This window comes from Ischnura elegans, chromosome X (genome assembly GCF_921293095.1).
Source record: "Ischnura elegans chromosome X, ioIscEleg1.1, whole genome shotgun sequence".
Lineage (NCBI taxonomy): Eukaryota > Metazoa > Arthropoda > Insecta > Odonata > Coenagrionidae > Ischnura > Ischnura elegans.
The window spans coordinates 71,867,279-71,887,402 of NC_060259.1; the positions used below are offsets into that span (position 1 = coordinate 71,867,279).

At 40.8% G+C, this 20,124-nt stretch overlaps 1 protein-coding gene across 1 annotated transcript in view; it reads right to left on the reverse strand.

Moving 5' to 3' along the window:
* The window catches only part of LOC124170686 (sialin), a 162,054-nt gene that overhangs the window by 31,063 nt on the left and 110,867 nt on the right, over positions 1–20,124 (reverse strand). The window contains exon 4 of the mRNA XM_046549587.1: positions 14,105–14,353. Within this exon, the coding sequence (XP_046405543.1) occupies positions 14,105–14,353 (249 nt within the window). The remainder of the gene's footprint in view (positions 1–14,104; positions 14,354–20,124) is intronic.

Genomic DNA, 20,124 nt, shown 5'->3' on the forward strand with positions numbered 1-20,124 from the left:
TGATGGGTATGTGTTCACATCGACAGAAAAGGAGAAACTGAAGGGTACCAAAATGCTTCGACCGAAGTTTAGATGGGGTTAAAAAGAAGAGTAATCTTTACCCATGGAAATGTGAGTATTCCCCTGGATTGCTTGTAGGGGTAGGGTTGGACCCTGTAAAGAGAAAAGTGAAATGCTAGGATTTTGTGCGAAAATGCATACTAGCGGCGGACCTGCAATAAAGCCCGTCCAAAAGGAGGCAGGTGGAGGGTAAAGACCTCATCTATTAACACGTGCAGCTTCACTTGCAGGTCAAACCTCCCCTATGAAAGCAATAAACTCAAGTTGGGTGGTGCGCCAAGTTAAGATAGCAAAATGTCCCGAATAAGGACCCCTTCCCACTTCCCTAAGGTCCGGCATGTGTTCGGGTAACGGGTCTCTTGCCACTTTAGATTGAAAGAAAGGGAAGCCGGTAGTGGGTTTTCCCAGTAGCAGTGCATGTAGCCTATCTTATTTACTTCAATAGATTACCAAAACGCGATTAAAGTCGCTCTTATAGGCGATCGAAGAAAATATTTTTTCTCCTCTCCCAGCGTCACAACTGCGCTTAACCTCGAATACCGAAATTACTCTCTTGGTCCACAAATAGATAAAGTTTGGATGATAACAAAGTATAAAATAGCATTTAAAATGCTAAACTCCTTATTTTTGTAATTCTGGCACATGAAACATTCGGAGACACAATTTACCATGTGCCTACAGTGAGCTGATGCTAGCGTGTCGACGCTAACGTCTATCTTGGCATAAGAACATAAATAGTTGTTATTCGCTTGCTTGCAAAAACTTGCAGCTGATTTATTTGCTAATATCTTTATGATACTATACTTTATTGTCACCAATAGCCGTATCCGCGCAAATCGACGTCACTTTTTTTTATAACTCAACATTTATGCGAATTTTTCCGAAAAAAACTACTCCTCTTCAAATAATTCTACAGCAATCATTAACGTCTGTAAAATGTTGAAATCTATATTTTATGATAGTAAATGTCTATTTTACTATATTGCAAAGTTAGTTTACGAATATAATTGGCGGCGTAAAGCCAAAAATAAATGAAAAATACGTAATTTTCGAAAAAACGGAAATATCAAGTTTCCATTAGAAATAGTGCTACTTTGACGCAGTGTATCTAAGGAAGCATTTTTTTATAAAAAAGTAAGCATGAAGGCAGATACCCCAGACATATTACTATATAACTTATATAGTCAAAGTGAGTTTCAAGAAAATCGAAAAAATGATTTTTTCCACCTTTTTCCGGATCCGGACCACTGTGCGCCGCAGCGTCCAGCTCCAATAAAAAATACACAATAAGCTCAGAGGAAAGGCTCCGCAAGGGTGAAGGCCGGTCGACAATGAGTTTTTGTTTGAGGTCCCGTCGGGTGCACAGCCTTCACAATACAGTCGAGCAAAGGTGCTGTGCGAGAGAATAAAGGTACCATAAAGAGAAAAAAGGGAAGGGACCTGCTCTATTTTCGAAGGAGTGCCCTTCAGCTCATTTACCGCAAGGCTACGAATGTTCTCAATAATCTTGCAAGATATTGCGCTTTATTGCAGATAAATGTTTCCTAAGTACTTAAATAGTCACCACAGACAATTCACTTTTCTTTAAATATTGATGAAGGGCACGAATCCGGAATGTTTTTTCCGAATTACCCTCTCAAGAGAATATTTGTGAATTTACGTTCTCTCAAAGTAAATATTAATTATTTAGCTATCAAATAGGTTACTGTGCTTCCAAATATGATATCTATATGTATTCCAAGGTGATGCCAGTGGCAAAATATACGCCGCGCGGTCATATCGTTCACGGAATCATTCAAGCAAAATAGAACGTATTTACTCTAAATTTCATTGAATGATCATACGGGATTTCCCCTGACTCATGGAGGAAAGGAAATATTGTTATTTCATAGGTGAGCTAATAAGATATAACGGCTCGTTTTTGCTGGAATGTGTTCACCGAATAAATAGAATTTTTGCTATTAATTGGAACCCTCACCTCAAACTTTAGCGTTCAAATCATGACATATAATTTAATAATTGCAAATTAAACAAAATATCGACGCAATCTATAAGAAAAACGACGTTTATATCCATTAAAATATCCTGTGTGGACTTACGTTCTCTCAAAGTACATATTAATTATTTGAGCTATAACAAGGGTTATTATGCTTCCAAAGTTTTTATATGATCTTAAAATCAGAGATGGTGCCAATAGCAAGATGGACGCCGAGCGCTCATATCTTTCAGGAAAATTATTCAAGCAAATTAGAACACGCTAGAAAATTACATTCGAATGATGATCCGAATGAAAATTCACCGTGTAGAACGGCCTTTATAAAGCGTACCAATTTCTCGGGACGGCCACCGGTTGAGGACATAAAATGCTGTCGACGTTTCGAATACTGATTCGGCCATTGTCTTACGGGCTATCTAACGATTTGATCGCTGGATCATTCTTCCTCATAGAATGATCCTCCAAGGTCGTTAGAATATTAATTGCGTAAGCTTGGTCTCGCTGATGGTAGGACCCGCCCGCCTTGTGACGGTGCGGGACTCCTCGTCCCTTCCCTTCCTTCCCCGTCCTTTCCCTGGAGGTATCGTCGGGCTCTCATCGCGGCGATGCCTCCAATCCCTTTTCCTTTCTGTCCGCCCCCTTCTGGGTGCAGAGGTAAAAAGCTCGCGCTTATAGACCCTGCCCCAGGAGTGTAACCCGCAAGCCCGCCCCAAGGGTTTCGTTCACACCCTCTTAAAGGCTGATATCGTCACCATCGACCCAATCAGCACGGAAAACGATGTCCCAGTCGGTCGTCGAACATAGGCGATAAGTTCCTCGACTACTGGTAGTCCCGAGCAGAGCTAAAGTCAGCAATCAGAAAAGTAAAATCCCGGAAAGATTTCTTCGAAAAAAAAAACAAACATCAATCATAATGAAAGCCAACGACATAGAGACGTTAAGCAAAGACAGAAAACCGAATGCCATCTACAACAAAATAATCGTACTAATTTTATATAGGTAGTGTTGGTACCTTGGTAATCACAAATTTGCAGTCTATCTTCCTTACAGCCCATCTCTAACAATTCGCATATAGCGAGTAAATACAGTATAATTTAATGAACCATAATATCATATGGTACAATTTAGTATAGTCTACAATTCCTAAATTAATTTGATGCTGAAATAAGTATCACGAATAGAAAATCCACCGACATCAATGGGTTCAACAAAGCGGGCAGACCGAGCGCCATCTATTAGTTACAATGGTATCAACATCTGCTGGGCTGCGTGTACGTCGGTGAATATGAAATTATGCGGTCGATCACTTACTTCATGCGGTTCAATATTCTCTTAGCTTCCAAATAACGCTAGCCATTATTTCATTTCAAATTGCCTCCGCGATCTGGCCCATTCTGATATTCGCTCCATTCAAACGGTGGCGAGTGACGCGAGAGCCCTCTTGGCCGCATTCACAACGTCCTTAGCGAGCAGCTCCATTCTCCCTTCCAAAATGGGAATAAGAGAAAGGAGAATGGGGCGCTACTGAGCAGATGCTCCATTCGTTCCTTACCCCTTTCCTCCCCCCCCCCTTTCAAGCCCCCTATGTGAGGGAAGGGGGGTTGAAAATCGAGTTCCCATATTGACCGCTAGATGTAGACTGCTGCGCTCGGCAGAAGACATCGTATTCACATTTCACTCAAGAGATGGCGCAAAGTGCGAGCTTCCAATAGCAAGGTCGGTTAAGGACCTTGTCCAATAGTAGTGATTGAATTCTCCCCCACGATTTATTCAATAAAATATAAAATTGCTACTCATGGGGCATTGCATAAGTTTGGGACATAGCTGTGTAATTGGATGTAAAAAATCAATATTCTTTATTCGATTTTCTCCTCAGGTAGTTTCAATATTCATCGTAAATGTCCCAAGCGATTTTTCTCTCGCAAGCTGGTGGGTAAAAAAGCATAGGCATAATAGATGACAGCTATAAATGTTTTATATGGATATGACATGAATTGGGAAAAATGAATTCCATTTAAGGGACTTTCAGGGAATGGGAACCGTTGTAAATTAATTGTGAGGGTTAATAATTAATCGAATTTAGCTAACTGCGTTATAGTATTACTCAAATGGCGACGCGATGTTAAAGCCTCTCTAAATTTCCGTCGGATATTCCTTTTAGGATAAAAATATGGTATTATGGCACAACATTTCAATATACTTGCAATGAGTGGAATCCATGACTATGTGAACATGCTCATATCTTGTGGGAATTAAAATTAATCTTGAGTAAAGGTTGGTAAAAATAGCGTAAGTTCGACATAAAAATCAACTTGAAAATCATGAGCTGCCATTCAAGTTGTAAATTAATTGTGAGGGTTAATAATTAATGGTCAGAGCACGGAAAAATTATTTCTTAACTTTGAAAAATTATTTTTATAGATAAATCTGCTCAATCACCGTAAATTGACTAGCCATGGAAAAATGAGCCAAGTAATACAATACATTCTGGTCTCTGATTTATTTCTTAGTTTCCTATGCGAAGATGTCGGATATGTTTGCTCCTGTAATAAGTAAACAAATTTCCAGGCTAGTTTTTTCTCGATGTAAAGCCCATTTTCCCGCGTCAATTTAAATAACGCGGGATAATTACACTTCCAAGACAACAACGTAACATCTGGGAATGGAACCAATCATTTGACTCGTTCCATTCCGCGGACGTGACCGCAATTAACGGATCCTTCAAAGGAACGAAATCCGTCAATCAGTCGACGGCCTCTCTCTCTCCTAGTAACGTCACTTGTGTCGATATGTCATGCATCCTCTTTGATCCAGGATCCCATGCATATTATTTGAGATAGTACGCGCGCTATGCGCGTTCTATAAAGCGAAAAGATAGGGTCTATATAATTTTATAATTTTTTAAACGGCTGGTGCCGTAACACCTCCGCCACACGCCTATGTAGGTGACTTGTGGGATAGTATGAGGACTTGGTTATAAAAATCTTACCTTATGGAGAGAAGTCCCGTATTGACGCCGCACAGCGGTCCGGATCGCGAAAAAGTTGGACATAAATCAGATTTTCGTTGGATGTCTTTTAAAATGGCTACCTTAATGTTTTCTGGCGTGCTATTTTCATTTCTGCGGTTATTTTTGCGAAAAAACATTATTTTAGGCGAAATCGTGGAGCTTTACCTTATTGACTGGCTAATTGTAACGCTGACTGCATAGACAAAGGGTAATCATGATAAAATATTAAAATAAATGATAAATAGGTACATAGTATGAGTTAATGATCTTTGAAATTAGTCAATAAACAAAGAAACGGCTAAAAGTAGGGTTGTTGGGTGCATTGACTTACGTTAAAGAGGTGCGATTTCCAGATATCGTGAGGTTCTTCTGTATGGACTAAAAAGTAATTATTAAATGAGTGTCAAAATAGTATTTAAGCCCTAGTGAGAGGACTAAACATGGGCAAGATGGTATGAAACGGGTGTTAAGGGAGCAGAGGTAATGGAAAAAACAGCAAAAAATGGCCAAAATCGCATATTTTATTGTTTTTCGCAGTGTTCCACCACCTAAGTGTTCCTTTTTCATTACATTAGCCAAAAGGTATTAAAGCACTCATTTGAAACGCAATTTTTCGTTGTGGCCCTCTCAAAAATATTTAATGAAAACTAGCGTTTGAAATTTTCAAATCGACGCCATTTCTCCTTTTGCTACTGAAAAGTTGTGAAAAAATTGGGCATCTGCTCCATTAAGAAAGCCATCAAATGGCGTAAATTGCATTGAAAAATATGCTTTCTATCCCGAGATATTTAATAAATAGTGGAAATCGAATTTTCGAGCTAGCCGGCCCTGGTGGGCCTCGAAAGGGCTGGAAGTGTGGGGAGGTTAGTCCTTTTTGATCCAAAATCCTATGCTCCAAGTCCGAGAAAAATGCCGAAGGGGGGACTTTTCACCCTCTTATTCGGCTATGCCCTTTGCAATCTATGTTCCCTACAGCCCATCTCTAATAATTCGCATATAGCGAGTAAATACAGCATAATTCAAGTAAATATAATATCATATGATATAATTTAAATTAGTCTACAATTCATAAATTAATATGACGTTGAAATAAGTATCACGAATAGAAAATCCACCGACATTAATGGGTTCAACAAAGCGGGTAGACCGAGCGCCATCTATTAGTTACAATGGTATCAGCATCTATGGCTGCGTGTACGTCGTTGAATATGAAATTTGTGGTCAATCGCCTATCGTCCTTGTAGTCAGTGGCGGCTGGTGGTTGTCAATCCAGTGTATGCCTTTGAGAAGATGTATGATGATGAAAAAGGGCATGAAGTTCAAATGAATTATGCTAAAAGGCACTGATTGCATTGACGGACTAGGATCCTGAGCGCAGGTAGTGTAGGTGGCAGCTACACCACTGCACTACCTGCGAGTTTACTCACCAAATATGCGCGTGCGAAATTGCGTCGTTTTGAGACTGCTCCGAGCACTCATTTGAACATACCCCCCGATTACCTCGTCCTGCCCGAACACCCACAACTGATCGCATAGACCGATAATGCGGCCGGCGTGATGTCACGGGATCGCACACTTGTAGAGCGGTGAATTCGCCAAGGAGATAGCAGCAGCATTTGAAGCTTCATATACCATCTCTGTGTGGACAGGATTTTTATCTTTCTCTTAACAAAGGAATACATAGTTTTCTTTTATAATTCGTTCATCTTTGGGTGTGCAGTCGCTAACTTGCGTATATGTACGCGCCGCCACTGCTTGCAGCCCATCTCCTACTTCATGCGTTTCAATATTTTCTTTGCTTCGAAATAACGCTTGCCTTTATTCCATTTGCAAACCGCGATACGGCCCATTCAGACATTCGCTCCATTCGAACGGTGGCGACTGGCGAGAGACGCGTTAACCCTTTTGGCCGCATTCACAACGCCGCCGCGAGTAGCTCCATTCTCCCTTCCAACATGGGGAGATAAGAAAGGCGAATGGGATTCTGCTGAGCAGCTGCTCCATTCGTTCCATCACCGCCCCCCAATTTCAAGCCCCCTATTTGGGGGAGGGGGACTTGAAAATCGAGTTCCCACGTCGACCGCTAGATGTAGGTTGCTGCGCTCGGCTGAAGAAAACGTATTTACCATTCGCTCAACAGATGGCGCAAAGTGCGAGCTTCCAATCGTAGTGATTGAATTCTCCCCCGCGATTTATTCAATAAAATATAAAAATGCTACTCATGAGGCATTGCACAAATTTGGGACATAGCTGTGTAATTGTATGTCAAAAATCAATATCCTTAATTCGATTTCCTCCTCAGGTAGTTTCAATATTCATCCTAAACGTCCTAAGCGATTTTTCTCTCGCATGCTGGTGGGAAAAGAAGCATGTTTGAAATTAATAGAAGACAGCTATAAATGTTTTATATGAATATGACATGAATTGGTAAAAATTAATTCCCTTTAAGGGACTTTCAGGGAATGGGTACCGTTGTAAATTAATTGTGAGGGTTAATATTTAGTCGTCAGAGTTCGAAAAACTTAGTTTTTAAATTTGAAAAAAAAATACAAAAAATAAGTGCTCTGTTCTTGGGTGCTACGAATTAAGCTAACTGCGTTATAGTATTACTCAAATTGCGACGCGATGTTTAAGTCTATCTGAACTTCCGTCGGATTTTCATATTCGGATAAAAATATGATATCATGACACAACATTTCAATATACTTGCTATGAAACGAATCCATAGGTATGTTAACAGGCTCAAATCTTGTGAGAATCAAAATTTATCTTGAGTTAAGGTTGGTAAAAGTACCATAAGTTCGACATAAAAATCATCTTGAAAATCATGAGCTGCAATTCAAGCCTCCCATTAATTTCCTTGTTTCCTATGCGAAGATGTCGGATGTGTTTGCTCCTGTAATAATTTAAAAAAATTTCAGACTAGTTTTTTCTAGATGTAAAACCCATTTTCTCGCGTGAATTAAAAAAAGCGAAGGATGAATACACCTCCGACGTAGTCCAGTACACGCACCCAATGCTACTGAGTGCTCCCGCGTCAGACGATACACATTCGTGGTCCACTTACGCTCCTATCGCTCTCTGTACTACCCTACTGGATATCGGCTGGAGCAATTGTAGTATTTTTTTAGTTGGTTGTTTTACTAGTATCGCCGGCACGGATATTAGGTCGTCATAATAAGGGATTGATACTTTGTACTTGTACTTTACTTAGCTTGTTAGAGAGGTAAGTAACATAAATGACAAAAAGAATATGACTATGTGGTACACCACAAGAAACCTTATTAATTTAGATCTGCATTGGATACCATGATCGGAAACCTCAACAGACCGATGCTTGTCCTGAAGATTTTACCCACTGGTTTGAAAATCCTTTAACACCGAGGTGATAAACTTTAACTATGAGCAGATCATGATACGTATGAAAGAACATAAGCCTGATCAATAGCACTGATTAAATACCTTATTAGAGAAATTTCAATGAAACCAAAAATAAGCCTAATCCGCGGCACTAAACTCATCTAAAGGACTGTTTACAAGTACAAGTTAATGACTGTTAGCGTGAATGGTTTTTGTCGCCCGGAACGGAACATGTGCGAATGTATGAACCAAGCTAGAATAGGTTCTATTTTCCTTTCATGCATTCGCACAAGTTGAGTGATTAAACGGTACATGTCGTGTTCATTCTCGCGTTCATACATTTAGACTCGTATGGGTTTATGTACCGTGCAAAAATGGCTTAGGTGGAGTATCCTTGCTACGATTCATCCATTGCACTCATGAAATTGTATGATACGTCTCAAATGCAGCTCTATACTCGAACCCATCTCGTCAACAGCAATCCTGAGGCATAATTGCAATGCGTGTCAACCTGCCCTTAAAAAAATACACAAGTAAAATGCAACCGAACATCAATAATTGATTAAACTTAAACTTAAGTTGAAGATTAGAGGGAGATATATCCCACATCATTTAACAGAGAATATAATCTTCGCGGAGAAAGGTTGGCCGTCAAACAATGCCAAAAACGGAATGCTTTGACCGGGAATTTCACCCACCACGTACCCTAACCTTAGAAGTCGTATTCTAACTCAATTTCACGCAATCTCAAGTTGAAATAACTAATAATACATCTAAATAACAAATAAATCAAAATAACTTATAAAAATACTATATAACAAACGGAATGCTTCGACCGGAAATTTCAATCACCACATGCCTTATGAACTCCGAATGTTCATTTTCTATCTCCACTTCTCGCTAGCTAAAGCTTAAACTACTAATAATTAATTACCACATCAACAAAATCTATAAGATATCTTGGACTTGCCGCTCAATTTCTTCCTCAATCAGGCCTGTGGTGAACATCGACTTTGAATTGTAAAACCATTGAATGACAGCCATTTGCCTAACCATAATATCCCCCGAATAGTTCTATAACCAATTTTTTTTAGCACTTACCATCCCGGCTCTCTTAGCGAATTCTTCCGTCAACTCCAAATGGTCATATTATTACTGGCCTGGTCAACAATTGTAATGAACACCATTTTCTTTTGCCTTCCTTCCCGTTCAAATTCGCGGTAAAGACCGTTTCTCTCCAGCTCACCCACCTATTTCGCAGGAGCGTTTGTAGCGAGAGAGAAGCGAATATAGTGACGTCATGCGTGACGTACGAGAAAGCTACGGGAGCTTTTGTAGCTTCTACTGGACTACGCAAAGACTCGTTCCCAACGCTCCGGAGCACTGGGATCTTGTACTGCACTACGCTCAAAAACTGGGTAAGGAAGCAATCCTTTAAATCGTTCCTTTCGGCGAATGAGACCGAAATGAACGGGCCGTTCAAAGGATCGAAACCCGACAATCACTCCACGGCTCCTCTCACCAAGTAACGTCACTTCTTGCGGTAGGTCATGCATCCTCTTTGCTCCAGGATCCACGCATATTATTTGAGATAGTACGCGCGCTATGCGCACTCTATAATGCGAAATGTTAGGGTCTATCCGATTTTATAATTTTTTAAAAGGCTGGTGCCGTAATACCCCTGCCTCACGCCTATTTAGGCAACTTGTGGGATAGTATGAGGACGTAGATATACGATATAATAAACAGTCGAAAAATATTTAAATAAATAAAAGATCTTAGCACTTTCCACAAGAATTTTTAATGCGTACAACGAGTTTCGGCTCACTGAGCCATCGTCTGGTATAAGACTGGTACAAGGTCTTGTACCAGATGATGGCTCAGTGAGCCGAAACGCGTTGTACGCATTAAAAATTCTTTTGGAAAAGTGCTACGATCTTTTATTCAATTAAATATGTCTAACTTCCACCAATTGAAGCCTGAATCTGTTGAACTTAGTCTAAAAATCGGCTCCGCCTTAAATAATGCCTCCTCGGAGTGCATCCATTCCCTTAAATTAGATCGGGAATGACTGATTGCCAATCCAACGCACTGAGCATCAACTATGACCCCAGGTCCTCTTTCCTCTCCGCCCATAAACCGCTTTAATCATAAAATTACGTAAAAAGACGATTGAGAGTCGAAGACATTCTAGATGGGAGCAGGGGTGGAATCAGCATAAAATTTGGGGGGGGGGGGGGGAGAGTAATGACCTGGGTTCGTTGAGTATGGGATACCCCAAGGAGAGAGGGGCGTTCTCCTGCGTAAAATGTTTTGTAGGGAGTACTATGCTCCACGATTAATACATCTCAAACATCTATCACGTTTGGAGCATCTAAATCTGAATTTGCAAATACACGGTCTTTACTCTTTTACAAGGATAAAATAACTGTTAAACAAATAAAAATTACAAATCTTTGATAAAATTTTGGGGGGAGATCATGGCCTCTGCGATCCTTACCCTAAATCAGCCCCTGAATATGAGGAGATGTTTTTATGTGATGACTATTCAAATACAGGGCCGCAGCGAGTGGTTGAGGGAAAGGGTTAGGGGCTGGAGCTGAACTTGTGCAGCGCTGGAAGTTTTTGCCGCGCAATCAATCGGAGCAAGCGGTTAGTCACGATTGACAAGGGATTTTCGAAGAATACATTTCTCTAACCGTGTCACTTACGTATGAAATGAGCCATATAATTTTCATAAGAAGCATCATTTACTTGAGAACAGTTATATGAAGGCTAAAATTTATGCAATGTAAAAAGGGAGATGCTAGAAGTAGTAATAAGTTTTTATAAATCGTCTATTTTGGAGGAGACTGCCATGAGTGAGTTTGTTTTTGGTGTGATTAAGGCTTTTCTCTAATTCTTGCGTTCACTTATGTAGACTAAATGGACTGATAAACAATTGTAATGTAAATATATACTTTATTCGTCGACAATATTAAAAAAAACAAATTTAAAGTCAGATTTCAATACAATGTCAGAGAGTCAAATTTGGCTATAAAATTTGAATATATCAATGGCGAATTATGGAAATATATCTTTCGTTAAATTTATTCTTGTACGTAAATATTTTATTAATTTATTTCATGAATACACACCAGAATAAGCGCGTGAATGAGTTTTAAGTCCTCGTACAGTTCGCGGAAAACACGGCGCCTAGTCTAGACAAAATAGCTACCCTCACCGAGGACCGTCGCGACTGTCGTGCCATGGAATAGGTAATACGATAAACCAGTTTCCTCAATGGGATCCGATGAGGAACCGCCCCCCACAAGGAGTAGTTAGGCTGCTCTTGAGGCCGTTTTACACGGCGAATAATCATTCGAATTAAATTCATTCGTCTTGACCGCTTTACACGGTGAATAATATCGGCGTTCTGCGCAGAAATGATGCGCAATGGTGCGACCATCGATAATGCATGTCGATTTTAACGATATTTCCGACAGTATTTTTAGGTCTTCCTTTGAAAAAATCATGACAGAGGACCGTCATGCCATGGGATAGGGCATACGATAAACCAGTTCCCTCAATGGGATCCGATGAGGAAGTGCCTCCCACAATGTGTAGTTGCTCTGCTGCTAGAATGCGTACCAAGCTCTCGGGACGGCCACCGGTTGAGGACCTGAAATGCTGTCAACGTTTCGACGACTGACTCGGCCGTTGTCTCAAGGGCTGATATTGTCCTTATGGACCCAATCAGCCCTGAAATCTTTTTTGAACGAAAAATTAAACTTTGTTTTTCCACAGACTATTTTTATTTAACACTACCATGGTTTCGACGCTCCACGTCATCCTTAGCCGTGAAATCGATCGTCCAGTTGGTCGTCGATACGTGAGCAACAAGCTCCTGTACTACTGGTAGTCCCGAGCAAAGCTTAAGTCTGCAGGGACGGTTGCTTAAGGGTCTTAAATCTCCCACGAAACGTTGGAAGATAGTCTAAAGGCCCAAGGGCTCAGCTAGGAATTAAGGCTGGGGGGGTTTAGGAGCAACAAATACAGGGGTGTGTGAGTGTATGGAATACCCACCAGGATAAGCGGTAGGTGCGAGATTAATAAATTGCGGAATTTTAAGATAAATGGTTCAAAATGGTGACCTTTACGGCTTTCTGAGGGATATTTTATTAATCCTAAAACTATTCTATTGGTAATATCAATCCAATTAAGTTAAATGGATTAAACTTTTTAAAATTCTCGGAGCTCTGGGGGGAGGGGGTTTATCCCCCAAAAATCCCCCCTCGCTGCGCCACTGTAGAGACCTGGTTACACGGTACATTGCACGTTCGAGTTTATGTGTGAATGCATGAACGATTTTGGTGGACCGAAACGGAACATGTACGAATGCTTGAACCAAATTAGAACAGGTTCTGTTTTCTGTTTATGCATTCGCTAAAGTTAGGTGGTTATACGGTGCATCTTTGAGTTCATTCACGCGTTTATACGTTTAGACATTAACTCGTACGTGTTAAAGTACCATGTAACATGAACTTAAGGGCACCCTTCCAAATTACCGTCCCCCCCGAAAAGCATGCCGACTCCGCAACTTCCTCCAGAAGTTAGTGAAGGCTGCTCGGGTGCTACACCGGGTAATTCCTCCATGGCTACCGACGTTTCGGGGTACGAGTCGTGCTCCATCCTCAGGGCTGAATGAGATCACCCTGTGGAGAACCCGAGCAACGATCATTACCAGCATACGCCGGGAAAGCATCAGATCTTTGTTCCTCCAGTTTTTTTTTGCTTACGCCCTTGGTCTTGGGAGCTTTTTACGCAGTCTAATCGCCGGGAAAGCACCTAATTGTTAAGTCGTCTTCTCCGACGGTAAAAGGGTTCGGGGGAAACAAAGCAGGGAAAGAGTCCAAATGCTCACACAAAGCAACTCCAATTTATGCAAACCAAGACTCCTATTCCGCTGCCCGACTACGACTGCCTCCCCTAGCCGCCGTCAGCCCACGTCCGTGGAGTCGCCGAGAGAGATCGTTTCACATGCAACTCTTCCGATGACAACAGAAACGTGCTTAATGGCTGGGTTTCAAACGAAGTCCGTTCGAGGCGGCTTCCCGTCATCTCGCGGCTTTTAACCCCTTCCAATTCGATTAATTTTCCGAATATCGTGCTCCTATACTCTATTTATTTTTTCTGCGATTCTCTTTTAAATGGTAGGTAATGAACTGATATTTTGTAATTTGTAATACATGTAGAACCGTGAAATAAAATGTGATCATTAAACACGGAGAACACAGCTATCGCTACTCGAATAAAATCATTTTAATCCTTCCTATGCATCATTTTTCATGAAATACAGATTTTTTAAATGTATACTATGTATGTTTTAAAACTTTTAAGCTTTCAAAGTAATTATATTGTTCCTCTAAATAGTGCTACAATTATGAAAATCCGATGACGAGATACACTCGTTATTGCGCGGTTTGGCGCCGAAAGTTCATGACGAGCTAGACTCGCCATTACAGCGCAAGGGGTTAATAAACTTAAGGAAAGCCGCGCTTACATAATGCAAAAATAATCCTGGAAGAATCCTGGATACCAAGAGCGACACCCATTCAGCGCCATCTTCGGCGGAATGTGGCGGAAAGCCTGAAACAAGTGACCCCGACTTGTTTTTTTTGCCACCGTGTTGGACTCACCAGCATGAATCCGAGGATGACTCGCAGAACGATGAGGGCGACGTAAGATAGCTGTGCGGCCGGTGGGGTGAGTAGTGTGAGGGCTGAGGCGGAGAGCATGCTGTAGCCGAAGACGCGCCTGGCACCAACCACCTCGGCTAGACGACCCCCAGGCAGCTCTGTGCAGATGTAACCCCAGAAGAAGCAGCCCAGGATCAGGTTCTGCGTGTACTCGTCCCATTCGAAGCGACTGCCATCGTCCACTGGAGGCTGCAAAACACAATCATACGTGCATCACCATCGTAAATAGCGAAGTAAATAAAAGAACTGTAAGCAACGCTTTAAGAGGACACATTACTTCGGCTCAACCGGCCGTATTGCCTCTCTTGCACAACCATAAGATTTACAAGTTTACCTGGATATCAGAGAATTACTTATACCACTTATTTTTTATCAGAGCGCGACCCGGGTTTCAATGAATTATCATCATCTTCAGGCGCAAATTGATTAAGATGATGATAATTCATTGAAACCCGGGTCGCGCTCTGATAAAAAATAAGTGGTATAAGTAATTGTCTGATATCCAGGTAAACTTGTAATGGAATACCACAAAGTAAATCAAGAGTTAGTGAATTTTGTTCATAAGATTTACGCTACAAATTTTACTTGCAGCCAGTGGCGTAGCTAGGAATATGCTTTGGGGAGGAAGAGAAGGCTTTGGGGTGGATGATCGGGCTTTGGGGGGGATGAGAGGGATTAGTGGGGGCTAGCCCCCAGGAAACAGGGAGGTCAGGAAAAATTTTGAAAAATAACATGCCTGAACATACATTTTTACATCATTTTGGCATGTAAAATTCAACTTTAAGCAGATACAGTTATTATATATCAAATCCAGAGAAGAGTTTTAGATATTTTTTTGATATCTCTGAGGCTTTATGGGAGGGGGATACATCCCCTCATTCCCCTAATATTACGCCACTGCTTGCAGCAATCGAGCCCATCACGTCAACACTTATTCAAACAGCCCGCTACATTGCCCATTCCAAAGTGCTGTTGCCATTTTCCGGTGGTCCGCAGCCACGTGTTTAGCAAAGTTAACAAAATCGTTATTTTTCATCGCAGAATCACGCTTCAAAGACGTACTTGATCGCACAATTGGCAGGAGCACTATGCAAACAATCATCTTTTGATAATTGGATTGATTGATTGATTTCCAAATTGCAGTCATAGCGGTCACTTTTCGGGAGGGAGGGGCCCCGCTGGGAGGGTCCAAGACACGGGCCAGCGAGGGCGAACGCGTCGAGGAAAGGGTTGAGGATTAAGGACCCTACGGAGGGTGTACCACGCCCATCTTCGGACTACCTGCTCCATGGCCCCACCAAACGCACTTTAACCAAAATTAGAACATGTTCTATTTTGCTCGCATGATCCGGTGAATGATCACGTGATCATTCAGCATGATCATTCGCATGATCATTCACCGTGTATAGCGGCCTTGAGCACGTAAGTTAGATTGCACAATAACATGCCCCATGTAAAACGGACTCTAGAACAGGGACTATTTTGCCATCTCGCGTTCATGCATGCCATGCGTTCTAGCAATTCACTGTTTTTCACGACGCAATTTTGACTGCGCCTTCGTACTCGCGTCAGATTGTGCGAGTACTTGCCCCGTGTGAAACGGCCTCAGGCTGCCTTCACAGCTCTGCGTTGCGTCGACGCCACGAGAGCTCCCACCCCGCCAGCAAATTTTGCCCTTCACAGCTCTGCGTTGCGAAAACAAATGAAATGCAAAAAGCGTCGGCTCCTAAAAATCGGCCTGTGAGCATATCATCCTATGATTTCGAACCAAACGCACAATACATATGTTGTTTTCTGCATTTTTACTCAATTTCATTTCTTTAAGTATTCTTCTTAGCTATAAATAGCATTTGAAGTTAATATGGCAACCATGCATGCATATAGTGATGGCCCTTGCCTATGCATTATTATGACCTTTACATTTTATTTCCTAACTCGGAATGTTCGAAAAATAACAAATTACATACACTCAGTGAACATGAGTAACGTGGAATGTTATCAGGAATATTTATTAATGATAAATGCCATTCAAACAGATTGTCCTAGTCATGTTATCTAAATAGTTCCAACTGAGCAGATCATGAGGGCGCAATTATTATATTTCCATTGGAATTGAAACGACCGCAGTCACCAACAAGGAGCTCTCACGCTGTAATTAGCTTGTAATACCGTTGACGGGTATGTGTTATGCTAATCTATGCTCCTCAGTGATTGTAATCTAATTTAGGGTTAACATTTATCTATCTATGCTTAACACTTCAAAATAATAGTAAATAATGAAATAAATAGCATTTGTCACTCCCATTAGAGCTAATCTTGCATATTTGTGTACCCATAAACAAACACCAATTCGAAATCGTCGGCTTACTGCCGCCTTGACGCAGAGAAAATCCGACAGGTTCAGTTTTTCTGCGACGACGCAGCGAGATGGAGACGTGACGTCATCAATTCTCAAAGACGGGCTCTGATTGGCTCGCTAGCCGCGGCGTCAACGCATCGCCGAACTGTGAAGGCACCCTTAGTTTAGGGAGGTGACGTCATTACATTAGGGGTCAATGGAACCATGTCAGTCTCAAACGCTCTATCGCAAGATGCTTATTCTGATAACAGTGGAAGTGAGCGTATGGATAATCAAACGCATTGGAGAATTGTGGACGCTGCTTTTTCAAGGAGCCAAGAAATCCCATCTCGGTATCAGAGAGATGATATGGTGATGGCCGTTAAAGACCCAGATGTGGGATTGTTGTCTCCTCTCATACCCTTTCTTTTGGTCACGCTATCGCTCGACCACTCAACTCTTCCTTGCCTGGTCATTCAAAAAATATTGGTGCCAGACGTCTTAATTGCCTTCGCTGAGTCGTTCACTTGTGGTAGGAGGTTTCGATAGAGTTGGGGAAAAACGGAACCCATACCAGTGACGGCTGGGATAACTGCTGCTGAGGCCCAGCAAGTGCGACCGAATGTCCTAATAGATACCAAGGAACACACTAAAATCTCGAAATTGTTTTCTCAGAAAAAATGGACTATTGGATGGTCCACACACGATAGACGGCTTTTGTTTGGATGATTATAATTAAAGGAGAGAGGTGTATAGCAAGTGTGAGAGCAATGACTTCTTCCAGTTGAATATTCTGAAAACTGAACAGTTTCCTCCAACTTGACAGTCCGGAGTCGTGCCATGAGGAAACCTCCAGCATTTATGAATTTATTTATTTATCATGTTTTATGTTCGCCCAGCATATACATAATTATAGGGTGAACAGTCCAAGGATGTAACTACAAAAAAATTGAAAATAAATTGGTCACAGCCATAAAAATGGTAAAAATCATGATAACAAATGCTGAAAAATATTAACTAAATACTATCACAGTCGCGAAACATATTCTTAACATCATTTACAAAGCGGACTTTCTTTTGATGCAAGTATAGATCGTTGAAATTTTTGTTATATGCTACACAAATCCTTCGTATTGGCGTATTGGAGCAATAATTTGTTTTAACCATTGATATGTAAAATGTTCTTTTCAACCGGCTATTAACATTTGGAACTATTCTTCTTATTTCCTTCAGTAACTCGTAACATGGGCCCTTATTGACGACATCAAGCAGAAACTTTGAATTAATATGATTCCCGAATATTTGTGAATGTCGTTATAAATCACCATATAGATCGTGAGCAGAAATGTTTGGTGAATCAAGGCTCGTTAGTTATACTTATTTATTAGCCCTTTATTATTCGGGGGAAAAACGAATTCCCATACGGCAAAGTATCTCTCTTAATTTATCGTTTCTTTCGGACCTGGAAATATTGTGGGGCTCTAATGTGAAATTATCCATCGCTCTCAAAGATATCTATTCTCATTTGATATCGAAAAACATTTTACGGAGATATTTTTATTACCAACTTTGATTGACATTGGGATTTCCTTTCTTCAGACTCATTCACTGCAGCCAATTAGTAGTATTCTGTATGATAAGCTTCAACCCGAATTCTGATCCAACATGTAGCCTCATAGCCACTTATTAGAGACTTAAGGGGGGATGGACATGTCGCCAATCGATTAGCAATATTCATCCTTGAGACTTCATTCAGCCAATCTAATTTACACTCGGGATGATCAGATCAGTGGCAATTCCAGACACAAGCAGTCGGTGGCAAACGGCTGTGGAGAATTTTCGTACGTCTGGGACGAATAAAATACAGAAATCCAGCTGCACTATTTTGTATTCACAAGGATAGAGGTGAACGATTGCAGGGACATCAACCAACCCGGCGCTCATTTATATTCAATTTGTGGGACTGATTCAAGTCCAAATTTGAGGAATGAAGCCATTAATACAAAATGAGTTAAGTTTGAAAATGACTACGTGGAGTTTTTAGAGAGAAAAATGGAAAAAGTTCTTTTATTATGAAACATACACTCAAAAAGATCAAATGGATAATACATAGAGCATAAAGAAACAATAATGAGGAATAAATTTTTCAGAGAATTTCAATTTTAAAGACCTTCATCGACAGCAAATTTGTCTCTTGGTGGGTTAGGGTTTTAGCAAACCAAATGTATTGAGGCTCTGATGATAATTTTTTGTTTTCTTTATTATCTATTTCAATGGTTTCTTCCCGCTCTGATTCAAGAGCATTTCACCTTCGTGGATGAAGATCGATATTTTATTGCCATACTATATTTACTTCATAAATTCATTTTATAAATGTGAGATGTTCCCTCATGGAAAAGAAGGTGTATCCTTAATTATTCATTCAAAATTAATTAGGATGGTTGACTACATCGTCTTGAGGTAACGTTTTTCGATACCTAGTAAAAAATTCCTGAGAAAGGCAATTTTATTCTCATTCCGACTTCAAAATCGATTGACCGATTCGTTTGGACAAAATTTAAAAAGTACTACTTCTAAGAAAATAATTTTTGATCGCCGCTCAGATTTTCTATGAAATTCAGGTAGTTGTTGACATTAAAATTCCTAGTAATAACCTCTTCCTCGTTTTTAGGGAATTTAATCATAGCTTAATGTCACTGAATAACATACTCGGCTTTGATTCGATCTCCAAAACATTCCCAAGCTTTCGAAGTATCGTAGGGTTACTCGCTGTGGGCGGAAAATTTTTAGACGTTATCCGTTTCCCAACTTCGCCGATTCGAGGAAAGAATATGCTTACATAGAGATACACTGGAGAGTGAAATCGCAGTCGTTGTGCTGTCTTAAGGCTTATCTAAACATTAGGGGTTTGCCGAACCGTTCCCCTTAAATCCCCCAGGCCCTTTGATCTGATGATATCGCTTTTACAGTATGCCTCCGTCAGATACCTCTTTGTCGCAAATGACTTCAGCTCTTTCCTCACAAAATGGGTGTATTCTTGATTCAACATTAATTGGGTTGGTTAACTGCATCTTCTCGCGGTAGAGGTTTTCAAGAGTTACAAATTCGTGTGCAAGGTAATACTATTCTTATTCCACCTTACAAAGCATTTCAACGCTTAGCTTGGACAAAATTTAACGTACAGCGCTGCGGATATTTAATAGAACGTCGATACTGATTCGGCGTGTAAACAAGAGGCAGAGTATAAAACTTAAGCATAACTCTTACAATTAGCTTAAGAATGACTGACTCACTGATATAGGATTGGCTCCACAGATGGGTCAGGGTTTAAAATTTCCCGCCTTACGATGACTCTGAATTGATAGAAGTCGATCGCATATCCTGTATCTTCGCGTTCCGCTAAAGCCGAAATCGTCGTGTACCCCAGGGGAATATCCCAGCATCTCCAAATAACATCATTTCCCACGAATAAGTTCTCAGCATCGGCTCACGAAACTTCGGGTCAATCTCCGAGTGCATTCTTATAATCATAATCAAGTTTTTACAAGTAGGCCATTGGCCTGGTGAGCATACATACGTATTATAAATATATCATTAAAACAATTGAAAAAATTAGAAAACA